Source organism: Neopelma chrysocephalum, unplaced genomic scaffold (genome assembly GCF_003984885.1).
Source record: "Neopelma chrysocephalum unplaced genomic scaffold, ASM398488v2 Primary Assembly neopelma1_252, whole genome shotgun sequence".
In the NCBI taxonomy this organism is placed as follows: domain Eukaryota; kingdom Metazoa; phylum Chordata; class Aves; order Passeriformes; family Pipridae; genus Neopelma; species Neopelma chrysocephalum.
The window spans coordinates 537,293-555,015 of record NW_020897914.1 but is presented as its reverse complement, the minus strand read 5'-3'; the positions used below and the strand labels follow the sequence as shown (position 1 = coordinate 555,015).

Here is a 17,723-nt window from a genome sequence, read left to right as displayed (position 1 = left end):
CCGGTTCCTTGGGTTGTTTTTTTCTCCGGTCCTTTGTGGCTTTAGAGATGTACCAGATGGGCAGATCTTTGCTCCCAATGTCCCTTGATTTAAGCAGACAAAAAACCTGCCCCAAAACCCAACCAAGAGAAAAAAAAAGCAAAATTCCTGTTCTTTCTGTGTGGAACAGCTGGTGTTAACTTGTCTTCTATCTTGTTGTACTAACCTTAGTTCAGATATCTCTGGCTGCAACAGCTCTCCTCTTTTCAACACATGCATGAGCGAGCGCATGGCTGATCTCACCCCCTCCCCTACCTTCTCGAACCCCGACTCCGACATCACCGAGCCTGCTGACGAGCAGCACCAGGGGCAGGAGGAGGAGGAGGAGGAGGAGGAGGACCTGGAGGAAGACATCTTTCCGGAGTGCCCGCTGTGTGATGGCCGGGATCCATTTTACGACCGCTTCCCCCTGTTCAGTTTAGTAGGAAGGTTGGTGAGGTTTTAGGAGAGCATGCCGGGAAGGACCTAGCTCTTTCGCATGAGGGAACTGCTTTTGGACACGACTCCCACCTCCGGGGCGTCCTGGAGGTGAAGGGTGTGGCTGGCTGGGATTGCCGCCACGCCCGGGCGCCTGGCGGGGTGGTGAGGTGAGGTGCCCGCTGAGGTAGGGCTGTGAGGAGCACAGTGGTAGCAAGGGACAGCAAGACGAGGTGGATGGCACCTGTCTTTAGGCAGGTCCCACTTTAGGGAGACCCTGAGAAGGGGAGCTCTACTGCATGTCCATCCCTGAAGGAGCTGGGGGAGCTACATGGAGGTCTCTATCTCGGGTATGTCTGTCCCAGGGAGGGCCACCTCCCACCCAGCTCGGGGTGGCCCTGTGGTGCCACTTGCTGGGAACAAGTTCAAAACCCCGTGTGCCTCTGGCTCTGGCTTGGCCATCCCAGCTGCGTTGGTCAGCATCAGTCCCCCAAACGCAGAGGCTTGGATGTCCCCCGGTGGTTGAGAGGATGAAGCTGAGGGGGGTGAGCAGAGAGCTGGGTGCAGGAGGGAGTGCCAGAAGTGGCCTTTGCTCTTGGCACTTGTACCCAGTGCTGAGCTTGGGGCCACACCTGCCAGCTTGGCAGAGGGGATGTCCAGGGAGGTCGTGGGGACCTGGGTGCAGGCTCCAACTCTTCTTCGGCTCCGGCCAAGGACAAGACCTTTGATTTCTCATACCTGTTGGCTGGGAGACCCCACTGGGCTCCATCAGTCTTGGCCCGGAGAAGCCCACCTCCTACCCCAAAGCTGGCTGTGCCACCAAATCTGGAGCCATATGCCCGTCCCCAGAATGGGATGTGGTGCTGCCAGCTCTCTCTGGTGTTTTCCCAAGGGAGTGTGTGCCAGGAACTGGTCTCAGAGCCTCTGCCCCAGGCTGGGACTCCCTGAATGGGCTGATCTGGGGCTCCTTTTTCTTGGTATGCCAGAGCCAGGCCATGTGGTGGGGAGGAGGGACCAGAGCAGGCAGCGAGGGTGGAGGTGGGGTAAGAGTCCTGCAGCCTCAGACCGAAAGAGCTGGGTTCTTCCCCTTTTCTTTTCTTTTTTCCTTTTTTCCTTATTAAAAAATATATAAAAACAACCCCAAAACTGTCAAGGGCACTTCAAAAAACCAAACAAGGCCCTGTGGCAGCGGCCCCACTCTGTGCCGGGGGCATGTTCCCCAGAGCTCAGCGCCTTCCAACTTCTTTTGAGTCTGCCCTGGGTTTGGCTCCCCCTGCAGCAGCTCTGCCGGCCACATTTCTTGTGAAGTGTGCTTGGATTGGTTTATGATTGGATCTTGTCTTTGATTTTTTCCCTTTCTTTCTTTTTTTTTCTTTCTTCTCTTTTTTTTTCATTTTGGTTATTTTAAGGGGTTTTTTATTCTTTTTTTTAGCTGCTGGCTCTATCTCTTCAAAGCTTTAGCGAAAATTGGGGTTATTTCACTTTTGTCTTCCTTTGGAAAGGCTTTTCTTTGGTCTGAGCATGCCATCTTTGCACCTCACCAATCTTGTGGTTAGTGTCCCTGCCCTCCTTCCTCTAGTGAAACACTTGTCCCCCTCCTCCCTGCCTGCCCCACTTCCTTCCCACTTTTCCCTGCCCTCTCCACTCCTTGGCTTTCACAGCAGCTGCCCTGTGATTTTGGGTGGGCAGCTGCACACAGATCCCTGTGCTTCTGAGAGCTTCCCTGAGCATGTGGTCCCGTCAGGAAGCCCTGGCATGGTCCAGCCACCTGTCCCTGGTAGCATCTGAGAAGAGATGCGGTGAGACGGGCCCATCAGGAGACATTCATTTGTCATCACCTGCTTGAGACCTTGGAGACACTTTGCATGGAAAAAGCCTCGAGCAGCAGTTGGAGGTCAATGGGAGTCATCAGAACAGGGGGAACCTCCGGACTTTGGGATCGGGGTGCAAATGTAGGGCTGCAAGAGCCCCTGGGCACTCTAGGGTACCGTTGAATGTCTGAGAAGATTCTTGTGAGGTTGGGATGCCCTGAGCAGTGCTGCCAGCCGCCTGGAGTTGCAACTCTCATGGAAGCCTCCTGAAGAAGAGATGTCCTGACCAGCCCCTGCACCATCCCACCCCGCAACACCCAACGACACTGCGTGTCAAGACGCTGGTGGGTGCCCCAGGGAGAGGTGCTGGGCACCCCACACCCCCTCTTGCTGGGAGCGGTGCTGCTAGCTTGCACCTCTTGGCAGGGAGCTCGGCGCCAAAGGTGACTTGTCACTGTGCAGGGTATGGAATGCCACCATGGCCAGAGCCAGAGGACCATTGGACAGCTGGCAGTGAGGTGGAGGGAGGCAGCAAGAGGACCCAAAACGCTTGAGAAACAGGGAGCTGTGGCCTGGCAGGAGGTGCTGGCACAGACATGGTGCAGCCATCATGTTGGACCCTAGCACCTCTCCGTGGCAGCATTGGTGACCTGTATGCCACAGAGGACAGCAGGGAGGCTCAGACCTGCCAGGCATGCCATCCATCCCTGTGACATGCTGGCAGGTGGCCCGGGACCCCGAAGCCATGTGTGTGAAGGGATGGGGAAGGGGGGACACAGGCCATCCATGCTGCCAGTCAAGCCATGCAGCCTTCCTTCCAGTGGTCCTGTGACACTGTGGGCAGAGCCAGGGCCAGGAACCCCCAGCAGGTTCATCTCTGAAGACTTCTGGCCTCTGTCCAGAACCTCCTCCTCTTACCTCCTTTGCTCCTGACAGCCTCCATCTCCCTCATCACCCACCCTTCCCCCTGCCTTGCCCCTGTCCTCCCCACAGTGACTCCGCAGCCACCCCCTAGTTGTATCGCAGCACCTCCTGCCTAAGTCCTCCAGCTCTCCACCACAGAGAAGGTCCTCTTGCCCTCCAGCTTCATGGTGGCACCAGTGCAGCCCCCTCCAGTCCTGCCTGCCACGGAGGTGACAGCTGGAGGGGTCCACAAGTCTAGTGTGCTCTGTGGTGCTGCCTGCGGCACGTGCCGCCCTCCTGCCCACCCTCCCGCCCGCGACACGCTGCCCGCCCGCTGCCCCCCTCCCCCTCGCCTGGCCCTGGCTGCTTTCTCTTTAGTTTTGCTTTGCAGCACCGCGGTCGCGCCCTGAGCGGTGACCTGGGATCCCGGCCGCTGCCGGCCACGCCAGCCGTGCCTGGGGACCTGCGGGTGGGAGCAGTGACCATTCTCCCCCCTTGTTGTGTTTCCCCCCCCTTCTCTGGCAGGGCCTTCGTCTACCTGAGCAACCTCCTCTACCCTGTGCCCCTGGTCCACCGCGTGGCCATCGTCAGCGAGAAGGGTGAGGTGAAGGGCTTCCTGCGCGTGGCTGTCCAGGCCATCTCAGGTAGGAGAGAATGCTCCCAAAATGTGCCCCTTGTATCCCCTGCACCCGCTGTGCTGGCTCACTCCCATCCCTCCACCAGCGGATGAAGAAGCCCCTGACTATGGCTCTGGTGTGCGGCAATCGGGGACAGCCAAGATCTCCTTTGATGATCAGCACTTTGAGAAGGTACAGCAGGGCCAGCTCTCAGTGGGTGCCCAGGGACCCCAGACCTCTGCCTGCCACCACGATGCTCCCTACAGGGACCCCCAGGCTTCTAGAGGTGCAGGCATCATGGGAAAGGGACCATCAAGCAGACCCCAGACCTTGGGCACCCACCTGTGCACCCCACTCTTGCCCGTGTCCCAGAGGGGCTGCCACAAGGTGGGAGGGGAGAGCTGGCAGTGCCCTGGTGTTTGGGGTGCTAGCAGTGGTGCAAGCGGGACCGCCTCAGGGATCACCAGCATCCCTGAGCCCCACTTCTGGCACAGTTCCAGTCAGAGTCGTGCCCGTCTGTGGGGATGTCTCGCTCGGGGACCTCTCAGGAGGAGCTGCGCATTGTTGAAGGCCAGGGGCAGGTCAGTGACTTGGGCCCCTCTGCTGATGAAGTCAACAACAACACCTGCGCAGGTGAGGAGGTGTGACAGGCAGTCTGGGAGCAGTCCCCTGCCCCAGAACCCAGCCTCTTGCACCCGCCCCAGCATCAACAGCCCACTGCCCCAGTGTGGGGCTGCTGGCGGACGCCAAAGGGGTGACACCCTGCCTTGCTAAGGGCCTCTCTGTCCCTGCAGTGACCCCAGAGGACCTTCTCCTGGACAGCCCTGAGAAGCCTGTGCCAGACGGGCCGCTGGAGGTGGCTCTGGACCACCTGAAGCTGGGCAGCATCTTCACTTTCCGTGTGACGGTCCTGCAAGCCTCCAGCATCTCTGCAGAATATGCAGACATCTTCTGTCAGTTCAAGTGAGTCCCCAGTATCCCCCAGCCCTGCATCTCCCACCATGCTCCAACCATCGCCTGGGAGCTGGTGGTGAACGTCAGGAAGCCCTACTCCCCCACCTGTGAGCCCTTTGTGGATGGGGAGGCAAAGCCAAGGGCTGTGGAATGTGCCAGTGCCCTTGTTCAGTTGCTGGCAAAAGGCAGGGAAAGACTCCCATCAGCTTTGGGGAGTGCTGTGCCAGCTAAGGGTGCAGGCAGCAGCCCCAGGGGGAACGGGCTCTTGTTCTGGTTCCTGCCTTCACTCCCTTCCCTGCTCCAGCATGTCCCCATCCCACAGCCCCCAAGCTACCTTCCTTCCCTCCACAGCTTCATCCATCGCCACGATGAGGCCTTTTCGACAGAACCCTTGAAGAACACGGGACGAGGACCACCACTGGGCTTCTATCATGTCCAAAATGTGCGTAGCTCTCCCCTTTCACCCCTTTGCCCCTGTAGCTGCTGAGGTCTCTGTGGGGCCATTGGCTGGATCTTCCTCCTGGCTTTTCCAGCCCTTCACAGCCACCCAGCTAAGCCAACCTTAGATGGTGGATGTGCGAGGGAGAGACCAAAAGCCACTGCTGTCCACCCAAAAAGGCTGGGATTTCACAGCAGTGGTCTTGGTGGGGAGAACATCCCTGAATGGGGGGAGGAATGGGTGAGGAATGCAGGGGACAGACAGGTTTGCACCCTCGCAAGGGTGCTGTTACTGGCTCTGTCCCCTTTCCCAGCTAAACTGTGCTGGCGGTGGCTCTTTCTCTTCTAGATCGCTGTGGAGGTGACCAAATCCTTCATCGAATACATCAAGAGCCAGCCAATTGTGTTTGAGGTGTTTGGCCACTACCAGCAGCACCCCTTCCCGCCTCTCTGCAAGGATGTCCTGAGGTGGGCACCCCTGGGCCAGCCCCAGCCCCTGGCTGCCCTGGGGGCTCCAGGTGCAGCAGGCTGCCTGGGGACCCAAGAAAGGGTAGTCCCAAGGCATAGGTGGGGTTGGCCAGGTTTGGGAGTCCCTGGGGATGCTTTAACCAAGCCGGTTCTGTCTGCAGCCCACTGAGGCCGTCCCGGCGCCACTTCCCCCGTGTGATGCCGCTCTCCAAACCAGGTAGGGAACCTGGCCTCCTACTCCTGTACCCGCCCACATTTCTCATGCTGGGTGCAGGGTTCCCTTCCCCAGACAGACCAGTTAGGACTGCAGGGGCACTCAGAAAATGTTCTGTGGGCCAGAGCACCCCAAAGCCCTAGACACTAATTTCTGCAATACTCAGCAGATACAAAGGCCTCATCTCACCTCCTGCAGAGTGGCAGGGAGGAGGCTCTTTGTCCTGGGTCGCTCAGATGTCCACCTAGCCCCACTGTCCCACAGGGGTGTTGGGGTCCCCTCAGCACTGGCTGCTGAAACTCCAGTTGCAGGGGTTTGGCTGTGCAGTCACCACCCCACCACCAGGGAAGCCTCCCACTGGTTGTCCCCAAACAGTCCCTGGAGCTGCACTGTGTGGTTTGGGATGTGTTCATGCCGAGACTGCAGGTGCTTGGTGTGCATCCTGGGGATGGGTGAGGCCGGCCTCATGCTGACAGCCTCGGTGCCCCGTGCTGGGCAAGGCAAGGGAGAAGGCACACCAGTGATTGGCAAAGCTCCCTGGGATGACGCTCTCGTTGCCACCTCTGCGTGTGTTCCCACAGTCCCTGCCTGCTCTGCCCTTTCCCTGCCATCATGGGCCTCACTCCAAATGCCAGTGGTGGGCTCAACCTCTTAGTTGTCTTTCCAACCCACTGCAGTGCCTGCGACGAAGCTGAGCACCATGACTCGGCCCAGTGCCGGCCCCTGCCAGTGCAAGTACGACCTGATGGTCTTCTTTGAGATTTGTGAGCTGGAGGCCAATGGCGAGTAAGTCCTGCTGGGAAGGGAGGCAATGGGATTTGCCAAGTGCTCAGCACCTCTGGGCAGGCTGGCAGGACTCTGTGTCACGCCACAATCCTCTCTTCCAGCTACATCCCTGCTGTTGTGGACCATCGTGGAGGCATGCCATGCCATGGGACCTTCCTCCTCCACCAGGTACTCTCTGCCCAAGATGCTGTCCTGGCTCTGACTCCTGCTGGGACCTGCGTTAACCACTGTCCCTTCTCTCTGGCCTCGTGGGTCTCAGGGCATCCAGAGGAGAATCACTGTCACCTTGGTGCATGAAACAGGCAGCCTCATCCGCTGGAAGGAAGTGCGGGAGCTGGTTGTGGGTAAGCCAAGCCAGCCTTCAGCCCCACCAAGTCATCTTCTTGGGTTGTTTCATGTTCCCATGTTCCCACATTCTCATGAGGGGCTTTACACCTCATCTCTCCTCCTGCCCTGCAACAGCAAAGCGGCAGCTGCCTAGTGGGTGGCACCAGGACACTGCATGGGCAGGACACCTCACCCCCTGCCACCAGGTCCGGGAGCTGGACCGGGATCTCCAGCGCTGAATGGCCAAGTGCTGGGCAGCTGCTGTCTCTGACAGGGGGGGCTGCAGGCAGGTGGTTTGCCCCTATCATCGTGGGGACCCTCACAGGGCCACTGCCTGTCATCTGAGAGGCATCCCTTTGCTGTGTTTGCAGGTCGAATTCGGAACACCCCAGAAGCAGACGAGTCACTCATTGACCCCAACATCCTGTCCCTGAACATCCTCTCCTCTGGGTACATCCACCCCTCCCAGGATGACCGGTGCGTGATGCTTTCTTTCTTGCTCTTCCCCTGCTGTGGTGAGGGATGGAGGGGGACAAGTAGCAGTCCCTCTCTCCCCTGGAGAGCTCTTGGCCCCTCCGCAGGGTCCTGCTGACCCATTGCTGCCTTGAGACAGGGTTTTTCTGGAGTTGCTTGGTGTTCAGGGCTGCCAGCCCCCTTCCTCCTCCTCCCTAAGGCCTTGATGTGCTGGGGAGAGCACTACAGGGAATCTGTGTGGGGGTGCTGTTCTCTGGTACCAGCTGTGACCGCCTGACACAGCCAGTTGGTGCCAGTGATGGGAGGACGTCCCACCTCTATGGCTGGGGGGGACCTGCCACATAGGCTATTTGTCCCATTTCCCAGCAAACTTGCTGGAAAGGCCACTTGGTGACCATGGCAGGTCCCCATCTGTGTGGAAGTGATGCAGGAAAGCTATTCCCATCGGTGTGGGTGACTCTGGGGATGCCCACCCCTTCCTGCCTGTCCCAGGGGGCTGTGTCATAGAATCATAGCACCACAGAGTGGTTGGAGTTGGAAGGAACCTTAAAGATCATCTTATTCCAAACCCCGCTATGAGCAGGGACACCTTCCACTAGACCATGTTGCTTAGAGGTGTCCCTGCTGTACGTTTGACAGAGTGTGAAAGCAGCGGGACTGGAAGATTTTTATGCCTTAAGATCTCCCTGGCTGGGTCCTTCGGCGGCAGGGGGAGCAGTGGGTGCAGAAGGCACAGCTATCCTCTGCATCAGGGCTACTGGCGAAACTCAGGGGACTGGTGGGGGTCTCTGGCCAGAATGTGTGGGTGCAGCAGCCGTGACAAAATGAGGATGGTCACTGCCAGCACCAGGAGCAGCAGGACTGGTCCTTGGCTGTGTGCACTGTGGTTGCTGGTGTAGGAGCATCCTGGTGAGGAATGGGGACCACTTTTTCCCTTTTCTTTTTTGGGTTACCACTGCCTCAAGGAGGCCTGCCCCGAAGCAGGGTGTTTTGAGGGGGAATGATGGGGCTCTGGATGGGAGGTGCTACCCTGAGCACTCTCAGGCAGTTCCTGGACATGGCAGAGTGACCCGCACGGAGTACCTGGGCAGCAAAGCCGAGTCATGGGGTCAGTGTGTGTGCAAGTGTCGGACCAGGAGTCTTTATCACAGCCTTGGGGATACAGAAGGAGGCCACGTAGGGATGGTCAGGAGAGGAAGGCCTGGCCCAGTGGAGCAATGGTGGCTTTTTCGCTGGGAGCTGGGTGGCTGTGGCACCCACGGGCTCTCGGGGCTGCGCTGCGTTTTGTCAGCTCCTGATCTGGCCACTTTGTCCCAGGTGCAGCCAAATGAGATCTTCAGCATGTCTAGGGTAGCCTGGCAGGAGTGACATGCCTCCTGCTCTGCCTTCCACCCCGCAGGTCCTGCAGGACAAGGAGACACAGCTTGGGCTGAGGGGATGCTTGGGGTGTGGAGAGGAGCAGGGAGACAGGGGGCTTGGATTTTGCATCTGCACGCTCAGAGAGTCTGTGCCTCACGGTCAGCCCCAATTTGGGGGCACAGGCTGGCGTGCATGCCATATCCATCCCATATCCATCCCATGGAGCCCATGCCCATTGTTGGGCAGGGAGGAGGGCACGGCCAGCTGCCCGCAGGGCACTAGCTGCAGTGCCCCCTGCTTCCACCCCGCATGCAGACACGCATGCTTTGCCCTGCAGCTGTGAGGCCAGGCAGAAGGAAGGCAGCAAGCAGGGATAGTGCCCACTTCACCCTCCTCCCAGCCGCTTGCGCTCCCCGCTTTGCTGCCTTGTGCCACGCAGCCTCCATTGCCTGGAGCAGCTCTAGCTCCCCCTCTGCAGCCTCCCCAGCCCCCTGGAGCCACTCAGAAGGAGGCTGGGGGAGTAGTCCAGCTCTCTCCCCAGAACCCATCCATTCCTGCATCAAGCGCCCAGAGAGGAGGCCCCAGAGAGGAGGCATGGGGGGCAGTGCCTGGTGTCCCCCCTCGCTTCCCTCAGCTGCTGCTGCCCATCCGAGCCCACACTAACCATGTGATTGTTTTGTGTTTTTGCAGGCAGTTTCTTGATTCGGATATGCCTAGGTATTATTTGTTTCCATTGGGTTTTTTTCCACTCCCCCTTCTTCTCTCCTTTCTTTCTTTCTACCCCCTTGCCTCGGCACGCTCACTCCCGCCGGAGGCAGCATTTGGACATCCAGCCCCTCATCCCTCCACATGCCCCATCCCTCCTCTCTCCTGCCCTGGCACTTCTCGCTCACTTGGCCCCTTTTGCTGTTTGTTTGGGCCACGCTCTAGCTGGCTGCCGCTCCCCCTCGCACGCCCGCATCCCCATTGCCTGATTTTGGTTTTATTCTTGCTTTTCGACTTCGCTACTCTCCCATCTCTCTGGCATATGGCACCGAGTGTGCCAGACCCTCGTTGTCTCCTTCCCCAGCCCCAGCTCGGCCCCTGGTGCCACTTGGAGTAGCTGCAGGGCTGGTGTGGACAATGGGAGTTTTGGAGCATGTCCTGTCCTCCCCCAGGCGCTCAGTGACAATGGCAGTTGGTGTGGCAGCAGCTGCCACCCCGTGCACGGTTGTCCTGTGGGTGTAGGTGTGGCACACGGGCAGTGTGTGTCTGTGCACAGGCACGGCAGTGGGGGTGCACACCCGTACCACGGCACAGACTGTTGTACCCCTGTGTAAAGGGGCAGCAGCTGTTCCAGAACTGCAGGCTTTAGCTGTGACTGCTGGGTGAGCCTGGTGAGTGGCAGTGGGTGAGAGGCACCAGAGCTGGGGATGTGCCGCCAGCTTCTGGATGGGAGCATCGCCGAGGGCCCGGAGGAGGGGGCCTCTCACCACTATGCCCATGGTGGAAGAAGAGGGGGATGTGCCTGGGAGACAAGGGATGGGATGCCCTGAGTTCTGGTGGGCTCCATAACTTTGTGTCTGGGAGGTTGTCCTCTTTACAGCAAGTCAAAGCTGGTCCTGCTCAGAGGTGTTGAAGGGCAGAGCTGTCCCTCCAGCTGTCCCTCCCAGCTGAATACAGCACAGATCCAGGCCCCTCACTGCAGGAGAGGTTGCCCATGGTCTCTCAGCACAGTGATGGTCTCCCTGTGGACCAAGGGGTGGGCCAAGAAATCATCTGCTGTGTGGGTGGTGGTAGGATGGCTGTTCCCCCCCAACTGGCACCGTCCCAGGGGATTGTGCTGGGTGGGAGCTCTTTGCCCTGCGATGGTATGAGGGTGGTTAAGGGGATAGGGAGCATATGTGCTTGCTTCCAAGCTGCTGGACTGTGAGGAAAGTGGGAGGCTGAGGGTCTCCACCCAGGCGGGTAAGCCTCTGTCTGCCTTCACCAAGCTCCTTTTGGGTTCCCATTTGGGGTCCAGCTAGGCAGGAGCTCCCTCGGCCAGCAGTGCTAATACGGGTTGAGTCCCTTCAAAAGGGGCTCTTCTGACCTGTCATTTCTCTGTGTGTGTATGTGTGTGTGTTTGTCCTTGGGTCGCCTTCCACTTATAGCATTTCGCTGGGAAATGACACTAGGTATTTCACGCGCACCTGCTCGGTCTGGTTCCTCCTGCTTTTTTCTCTTTCCCCTTTGCCTCTTCCCTTTGCTTTTTGCTCTTTTTCCCCTCCCCTGAGGCTCCTCTTTTCCTCCTCCTCCTTGGGGAGCGCTCTCTTCTCAAGCGACCTGTGTCTGCAAAGCAATCCTTTGCCTCGGCTCTGTCTCACGCCAGGGGATTTTATGTATTTTACACACCTTCTGAAAGCGTCACTCTCCCTCTTCTTCTAATGCGAGGGAAATTACAGTTAAGAGCCTCTCCCTGCTCCTGCTGGCTGCCCCAGCTCTTGTTAAAATTGCTCCTCAGCCACCTGGATGCTGCTTTGGGGACATGCTGAAGTCAGACATGGCTGAGCTATGGCTTCCTGAGGATGCTCAGGCAAGAGCCAGGGCTGCGGCAGCTCTGGGTGGCTTTGGGGAGTGGGTGTACCATAAAGCCAAGGTTGGCCTGGGAGGGAGCACTGGAGTGCAGTATGGGGTGAAACGGGGATCCCCCATGCTCTCTTACTGGAGCCACCTCCTGCTTCCCCCACCCTCGGTTGCCCACCCAAGGAGGGCAGCTGTCACTCTGGCTCTGGGTGGCTGTGCTGTCTTCTCTGGGACCCTGTAGGCATAGATGAGTGGGACCAGGTGTCCCCTGCTCCTTCTTTCAGCCTGGAAGCCATGGAAGACACAGCAAGGGGCCTGAGGCAGCAGGGTGAGAATGGGGCTGGCGATGAGGGCAGACCAAGAGCCAGGGGAGACAGCCTGACAAGGGCCAGCCACCAAATCATGGTCCCCAGCTTCTTGCTGGGGCCCAGGGCTGGCAGACAGGGGCAGCCCTGAGGAAAGGGACCTGGCTGGTGGGGGGGTGCACGCCCAGAGGTGGGCTGGCAGCAGCCTCCCAGTGCTGAGCATCCTCCCTCCTTTCCCTTCTGGCCATTGTCACCTGAATGGCAGCAGCCGTTCCTGGCAGGGGCTGAGGGGTGCTATGTGCCCCAGGCTGGAGGGTGGGGACTGGCCTGGGTGCACTGGGGACGGCAGCCCCCTGCTCTGAGCACGGGGATGGGGCATGAACCCTCCTTTGCCCTCCTTTGCCTTCCCAACCTGCTCTGCCTTGCCTGCACCCCAGTTGAGCCCCCCCTCCTCCCACGGTCCCTGCTCCCCAAACCCCATTGGCCATTTCGAGGGTGCCATGTCCTCCTCCTACCACACCTTGTGCCCTTTTGCTTTGAGCCTGTGTCCTCTGGAGTGGCTGTCCCCACCTGTCCCCACTGCACATGCATGTCTGTTTGTCCTTGCAGGCCTGCTGCAGCGCTGTGGGGGGGACGATGGCATCTCCTTGCTTGCTCGCTCGCCAGAGGTTCGCGGGGGGGTTGTTTTACCTGCCCTGCTGTGTTTTTTTGGCAGGACTTTCTACCAGTTTGAGGCGGCGTGGGACAGCTCCATGCACAACTCGCTGCTGCTCAACCGTGTCACCCCATACCGGGAGAAGATCTATATCACCCTGTCAGCCTACATCGAGGCAAGGACCTTGGCTGGGGTCATTATACACCGACAAAGTCTGGTATTTCCCCTGCCATTGGGGTGCAGCCAGCGTGAGCTCCTCTTAAGCCAGTGCTTATGCACTGCAGGGTTCAACTTGTACCTTGGGGGCCCTGTGGGACCCTGGGAGTGGAAACTGCTGGGCACAGGGGTGGGAGAGACTTGCTGGGCAGCCCCCTGATGCCTCCCCCCTGCCCTGCTGCAGATGGAGAACTGTACTCAGCCTGCCGTCATCACCAAAGACTTCTGCATGGTTTTCTACTCCCGGGACGCCAAACTTCCTGCCTCCCGCTCCATCCGGAATCTTTTTGGCAGCGGCAGCCTGCGGGCGTCTGAGAGGTACCGGGACGCTCCTGCCTTTTGGGGACAGGAGAACCCTCACCCAAGAACTGGAGCTCTCCTTTCACCCAGCAGCTGGGGGAAATAACTGGGGTGTGGGGATGGGGCAGAGCCAGTAACGCTTCATCTCTCTTTGCTCACAGCAATCGTGTGACCGGAGTCTACGAGCTCAGCCTCTGCCGTGTGGCCGATGCCGGCAGCCCAGGTGGGTGCCATGCCTCTGCCCAGGTGTTCACCTGTGTCTGGGAGGCACAGCCAGGCATTTGGCTTGGAGGCTGTGAGTCTGTCCCCCCCCAGCTGTACGTCTGTGCCCGCAGGGATGCAGAGACGGCGACGGCGCGTTCTGGACACCTCCGTTGCCTATGTGCGGGGAGAGGAGAACCTGGCTGGCTGGCGGCCCCGCAGTGACAGCCTCATCCTTGACCATCAGTGGGAGCTGGAGAAACTCAGCCTCCTGCAAGAAGTAAGAGCCTGAGCTAGAAATAGGCTGAAATTGTGCAATTGGTAGCTCAGCAGCCCCTTGCCCTACTGGTGCTGGGGAGATTCCCCACCCTGCATGTCACAGACCTCCTGGTTGAAGGAGGAGGCAGGAGCAGGGCTGTGCCACTAGCTCCTGTGCATTGCCACCAGCCAGGTCCCAGCAGACCCAAAGCTAACGAGCAGATGGGGTTAAGGGGGCCTGGGGAGGGGGAAGGGGGCCACTCCTGAGCCTGAGTGCCTGTGCCCAGGTGGAGAAGACAAGGCACTACCTGCTACTGCGTGAGAAGCTGGAGACGACCCAGCGCCTGGGTCTGGAGACCCTGTCCCCCTGCTCCGGTGAGGACTCTGAGTCCCGAAGCACCTCCTGCGTCTCCTCCCCGCTCTCTGCCGACGGGGCCCCTGAGGGCCGCACCTCACCCCCTGAAACCCCCAGCGAGAGGCAGAAGGAGCTGGCTGTGAAGGTACTATCCTGCAGCATCCCCAGCTTGCGGGGATGAAGCCAGGAAGTGGCTTCCACTGGGCGGCTGGGGATTGTGGCAGTAGCAAGCTCAAGAGAAGTGGGAGGAGGAAGGTGCCTCGTGCCCCACTGTCCTTCTCCTCTCTCTGCAGTGCTTGCGCCTGCTCACGCACACCTTCAACAGGGAGTACAGCCACAGCCATGTCTGCATTAGCGCCAGTGAGAGCAAGGTAATACTGCTGCCCTGGGCTCTGTGGGGCCTGCGGGGGCCAGGAAGGGTGTGTGCCTGTGGGAATGGCTGGGCAGGGGCTAGATGGGCACTATGGCACAAGTCATCCCTGTTCCAGAGTCTCTGCTCCCTCTGCCTGCCCTGGTATTCCCGGAGCTGGTGGCTCTAAGGACTATGCCAGGAGAGTACTTTGCCAGCCAGGGGTCTTGCTTCTCCCCATATGAGCAGGAGCCTGGTCTTTTGCCTGTGCCTGGCTTTATGTAGAAACTCTAGTCCACATCTCCATTCCTCCACAGCTGTCTGAAATGTCCGTGACCTTGATGAGAGACCCCTCCATGTCAGCTCTTGGGGTCACCACTCTCACCCCCTCCTCGACCTGCCCATCACTGGTGGAAGGACGTTACAATGCCACGGAGGTCAGGTAAGAAGCTGGTGGAGAGGTTCTGGTGGCATTCGCCAAGCAGGGCAGCTGTATCACTGGGACACAGTCCTGGCCTATGGATGTTTCCCAGACATACTCTTCCTACATTCCAGCCTCTCCTCCTTCCCCAGACCCCAGCAGGTTTCCTCCAGGGCAGACAGCCCTGACCTGGAGCCTGTGGTAGAAGGAGAGCAGAAGAAGTCCCCAGCCCGACGACCTGAGGAGGAGAAGGAGCCCCAGCGTTTGCTGGTGCCTGACATCCAGGAGATCCGAGTCAGGTAGGAGTGACTGGGGCAGCCAACGAGGGGAGTGCCTATGGGCAGGTGGTACCATGCCCTACCATTGCCACCTCCTCGTGGTCTGTATCCCACCCTGACCTTGGTCCCTTCTGCAGCCCCATCGTCTCCAAAAAGGGCTACCTGCACTTCCTGGAGCCCCACACCAATGGGTGGGTGAAGCGCTTCGTGGTGGTTCGGCGCCCATACGTCTACATCTACAACTCAGACAAGGATGCAGTTGAGAGGGCCATACTCAACCTCTCCAAGGCCCAGGTGGAGTACAGTGAGGACCAGCAGGCCATGCTCAAGGTAGGGCACTGGGAGCCAGCCCCGCTCCATGCACCCCCCTGAGCAAGAGACTCAGCCCCACGTCTCTCTTGGCAGACCCCGAACACGTTTGCGGTGTGCACGGAGCACCGGGGCATCCTGCTGCAGGCGAGCAGTGACAAAGACATGCACGACTGGCTCTACGCCTTCAACCCTCTCCTGGCTGGATCCATAAGGTACCCGGCGCAGGGGGGGAAGGAGGGTGCAGAGAAGCCATTGGTTGGGGTCTGCAGGTAGCCAAGCATGTTCCCTACCCTGCTCCCAGTGCTCTCCCTGATGCAGCCCCCAGACAGGTGTGGGGAGCATCTCCTTTTCAGAGTTGTGCCTGGACGGGCTGTCAGCTGGCAAAACTTGGAACATATTGATTTTGCTTTCAGCTCCTCCACATTTAAATGCTTCAGTCTAGGGCCAAATCCCAGCTGGTACAGAAGCACTGTTATGCTGAGCTCAAAGCAACATCCATGCCTTGGTGGTAGGGATACTGGCCTGTCACCGTTGTTGAGACTGTCTCACAGAGTTTCTGAGACTGTTAAGGAAACCTTCCTATCTGACCATCCAGGAGCCACTCTGGAAGTCACACCTGCACCACCTGAGCTGGGACTGATACCCCTTCGCAGTGGGAGGTTCCAGTGAGCTGAAAGTGGCCTTGCTTCACTCTCACTCACCACACTCACACAGTCAGACAAGCTTTCCTCACAGGCTCAGTCACCGGTTTCCCATAGCAGAATCTCAGACATCTCGATCCTTAAAATAATTTAATCATGATGCAATAACAAAATAGCAGCTGGAGCTGGGTGCCTCCAAGGAGGGACTCCGAACAAAGGAAACCCTGGGCTTTTATACCCTTTCAGTCTAACGGCATGAAAGTCTGGGTTCCCCAGCTCCTCCTGTGTGTGTCAGCATCCCTCACCCACCTTGGCCACAGGTCCCTGTGTCCTTTGTTATGTAAAGGGTCGGCAGTTCACAGCCTCTCACTCCAGAGCTCAACCTGCAGCTTGAACTGCAGCTGCACACCGAGCTACCTGCACTAAATGTATTCATTCCTCAACAAGACCATCTCATGGAGTTCTTGAGAGCATCTTAAGTGGCAGGTCTAGGGGAATAGGAGTAAATGCACAGAAATGTGCATGCTCTGCCTAAAGAGACATTAATTCCGTGTCCCTCCAGTTCTATCTGGATTCAAGCATCAGCCTGGAGGCAGGACACTAAACCTGGGAGTCCACACCTCTCCTTGTCCACATCTCTAACACCTTTTGTCCCTTGTTTTCCAAATCAGATCCAAGCTGTCCAGAAGGAGAACAGCCCAGATGAGAATCTAACCTGAAAAACACCTTCCACCTCATCCGTCTGCCAACAGGATCAAGATAGCCGATTCTGTCTGAAGACTCCCCATGTTAATGTCTGATCTCTCACACCATCTGCTGCCCCAGCTCTCTGCTCCATGGAAGGATCTGTCTCGATTCACACCTTCACAGGGGAAACTCACTTCCGTTTGTAGCTGCAAAAGCCTGAACCTGCCTGGGCAGGATTCCTTGTGCTCCTGCCATCTTCTGCCTGTCCTCCCATGCGTGACCTTCATATCACACCATCTAACACTCCAAAAAGGTCCCTATCAGAGGGGAGGGAGTGAGGAGGGCAGTTTTGGCTAAAAGCTGGTCTTTGATCTACAAAGGTGGGAATTCAGTAAAGCTCAGAGGTGGGAGAGCAGGAGGAATTGCCCCCAGGTGAAGGGAAAGTGGTAGTTTAGGATTTCCTAATTAACTGCTATTTCTGCAAGAGACAGCAGACTAAGATCAGGTGTCAGTACTCTAAGATTATATTTATAAAGTATTTATTTCTATTTACATCACAAAAATCCCATAAATTGAGTCCTGGCCCCTGGCCAATGCCTCCCCCAGACAAGGGAGAGCCTTGGTGGTGGGCTGGGGAGATGCCTTCCCCAGTACATCCCTGGCTTGTGCCCGCTGGCAGCGGAGCTCTTGCCCTTGCTCCCTGCCCTTCCCCAACCATCTGCTTTGCCCTCCCCTGCAGCTTAAACAACTTCTCCTCCGAGTGGTGGCTGGACAGCCCACCCAAAGGCAGCAATTCCTACCTGCCCATCTACCTCTGGAAGGGAGGAGCCTGCTGCCTCAGCTGGCCAAGGCACCCACATCCATGCAGATGGGTCACCGCACTTTCAAGCTTGGTCCTACTAGAGGGAAAAGGAGAGCTCTGGGAATGGGTCTGCCTGCCACCCTGTGCTGGGCTACCCTTTCCGACCAAAAGAACATGGGCCACCTCCACTATCCCAGCCTGGGTGTCTTGCCCAAAGGGATTTCCCACTCTTAGGGCAGGATGCCAAGGGTCCCATCCCTGTAGGGAGTGTGGAGGTTCAGGTGGAATGGGAAAATTCTCCAGGAGCTGGGGCTAGGAACGACCATCCCAACCAACAGGATCCTCATTGCCCTTCCCCAAAAGGGCTTGCACATCCCTTCTCCTCCCGACAACAGGCTCAAAGCAAGTCAAAGGGGCAGGGGAGAGGCTGGCCTGGGTGTGTCGGGGTGGGGCTTCTTTTTTCTGTTGTAACTGGTGTTTTCTCACTCCTCTTCCTCTGCTGCAGAAGCGAACGCCCACCTCCCCTCACCCTGCCTCCATCAGCACGTTAATCTGGGGGCTTCCCGTGTCAGAGGTGTCTTTGCTGAAAAGA

The 17,723-nt window shown here is 58.3% G+C and overlaps 1 protein-coding gene across 17 annotated transcripts in view; it reads left to right on the top strand.

The window, feature by feature from the left end:
• The window catches only part of KIF1A (kinesin family member 1A), a 38,587-nt gene extending 21,704 nt beyond the window's left edge, over positions 1 to 16,883 (top strand). For 3 of the 17 annotated variants that reach the window (XM_027703723.1, XM_027703729.1, XM_027703730.1), the window contains 25 exons: positions 211 to 468; positions 3,696 to 3,814; positions 3,894 to 3,979; positions 4,282 to 4,420; positions 4,582 to 4,750; positions 5,093 to 5,183; positions 5,529 to 5,647; positions 5,809 to 5,864; positions 6,539 to 6,647; positions 6,749 to 6,815; positions 6,907 to 6,991; positions 7,346 to 7,451; positions 9,498 to 9,524; positions 10,940 to 10,963; positions 12,372 to 12,486; positions 12,712 to 12,845; positions 12,989 to 13,050; positions 13,163 to 13,308; positions 13,574 to 13,786; positions 13,935 to 14,012; positions 14,308 to 14,432; positions 14,564 to 14,710; positions 14,827 to 15,019; positions 15,095 to 15,213; positions 16,314 to 16,883. In XM_027703723.1, coding sequence (XP_027559524.1) covers positions 211 to 468; positions 3,696 to 3,814; positions 3,894 to 3,979; positions 4,282 to 4,420; positions 4,582 to 4,750; positions 5,093 to 5,183; positions 5,529 to 5,647; positions 5,809 to 5,864; positions 6,539 to 6,647; positions 6,749 to 6,815; positions 6,907 to 6,991; positions 7,346 to 7,451; positions 9,498 to 9,524; positions 10,940 to 10,963; positions 12,372 to 12,486; positions 12,712 to 12,845; positions 12,989 to 13,050; positions 13,163 to 13,308; positions 13,574 to 13,786; positions 13,935 to 14,012; positions 14,308 to 14,432; positions 14,564 to 14,710; positions 14,827 to 15,019; positions 15,095 to 15,213; positions 16,314 to 16,356 — 2,830 coding nt within the window. In that variant the 3' untranslated portion in view covers positions 16,357 to 16,883. The remainder of the gene's footprint in view (positions 1 to 210; positions 469 to 3,695; positions 3,815 to 3,893; positions 3,980 to 4,281; positions 4,421 to 4,581; positions 4,751 to 5,092; positions 5,184 to 5,528; positions 5,648 to 5,808; positions 5,865 to 6,538; positions 6,648 to 6,748; positions 6,816 to 6,906; positions 6,992 to 7,345; positions 7,452 to 9,497; positions 9,525 to 10,939; positions 10,964 to 12,371; positions 12,487 to 12,711; positions 12,846 to 12,988; positions 13,051 to 13,162; positions 13,309 to 13,573; positions 13,787 to 13,934; positions 14,013 to 14,307; positions 14,433 to 14,563; positions 14,711 to 14,826; positions 15,020 to 15,094; positions 15,214 to 16,313) is intronic. The other 14 variants (XM_027703738.1, XM_027703736.1, XM_027703740.1 and 11 more) reach the window with 10 other exon arrangements.
• The last annotated feature ends 840 nt before the right edge of the window (positions 16,884 to 17,723 follow it).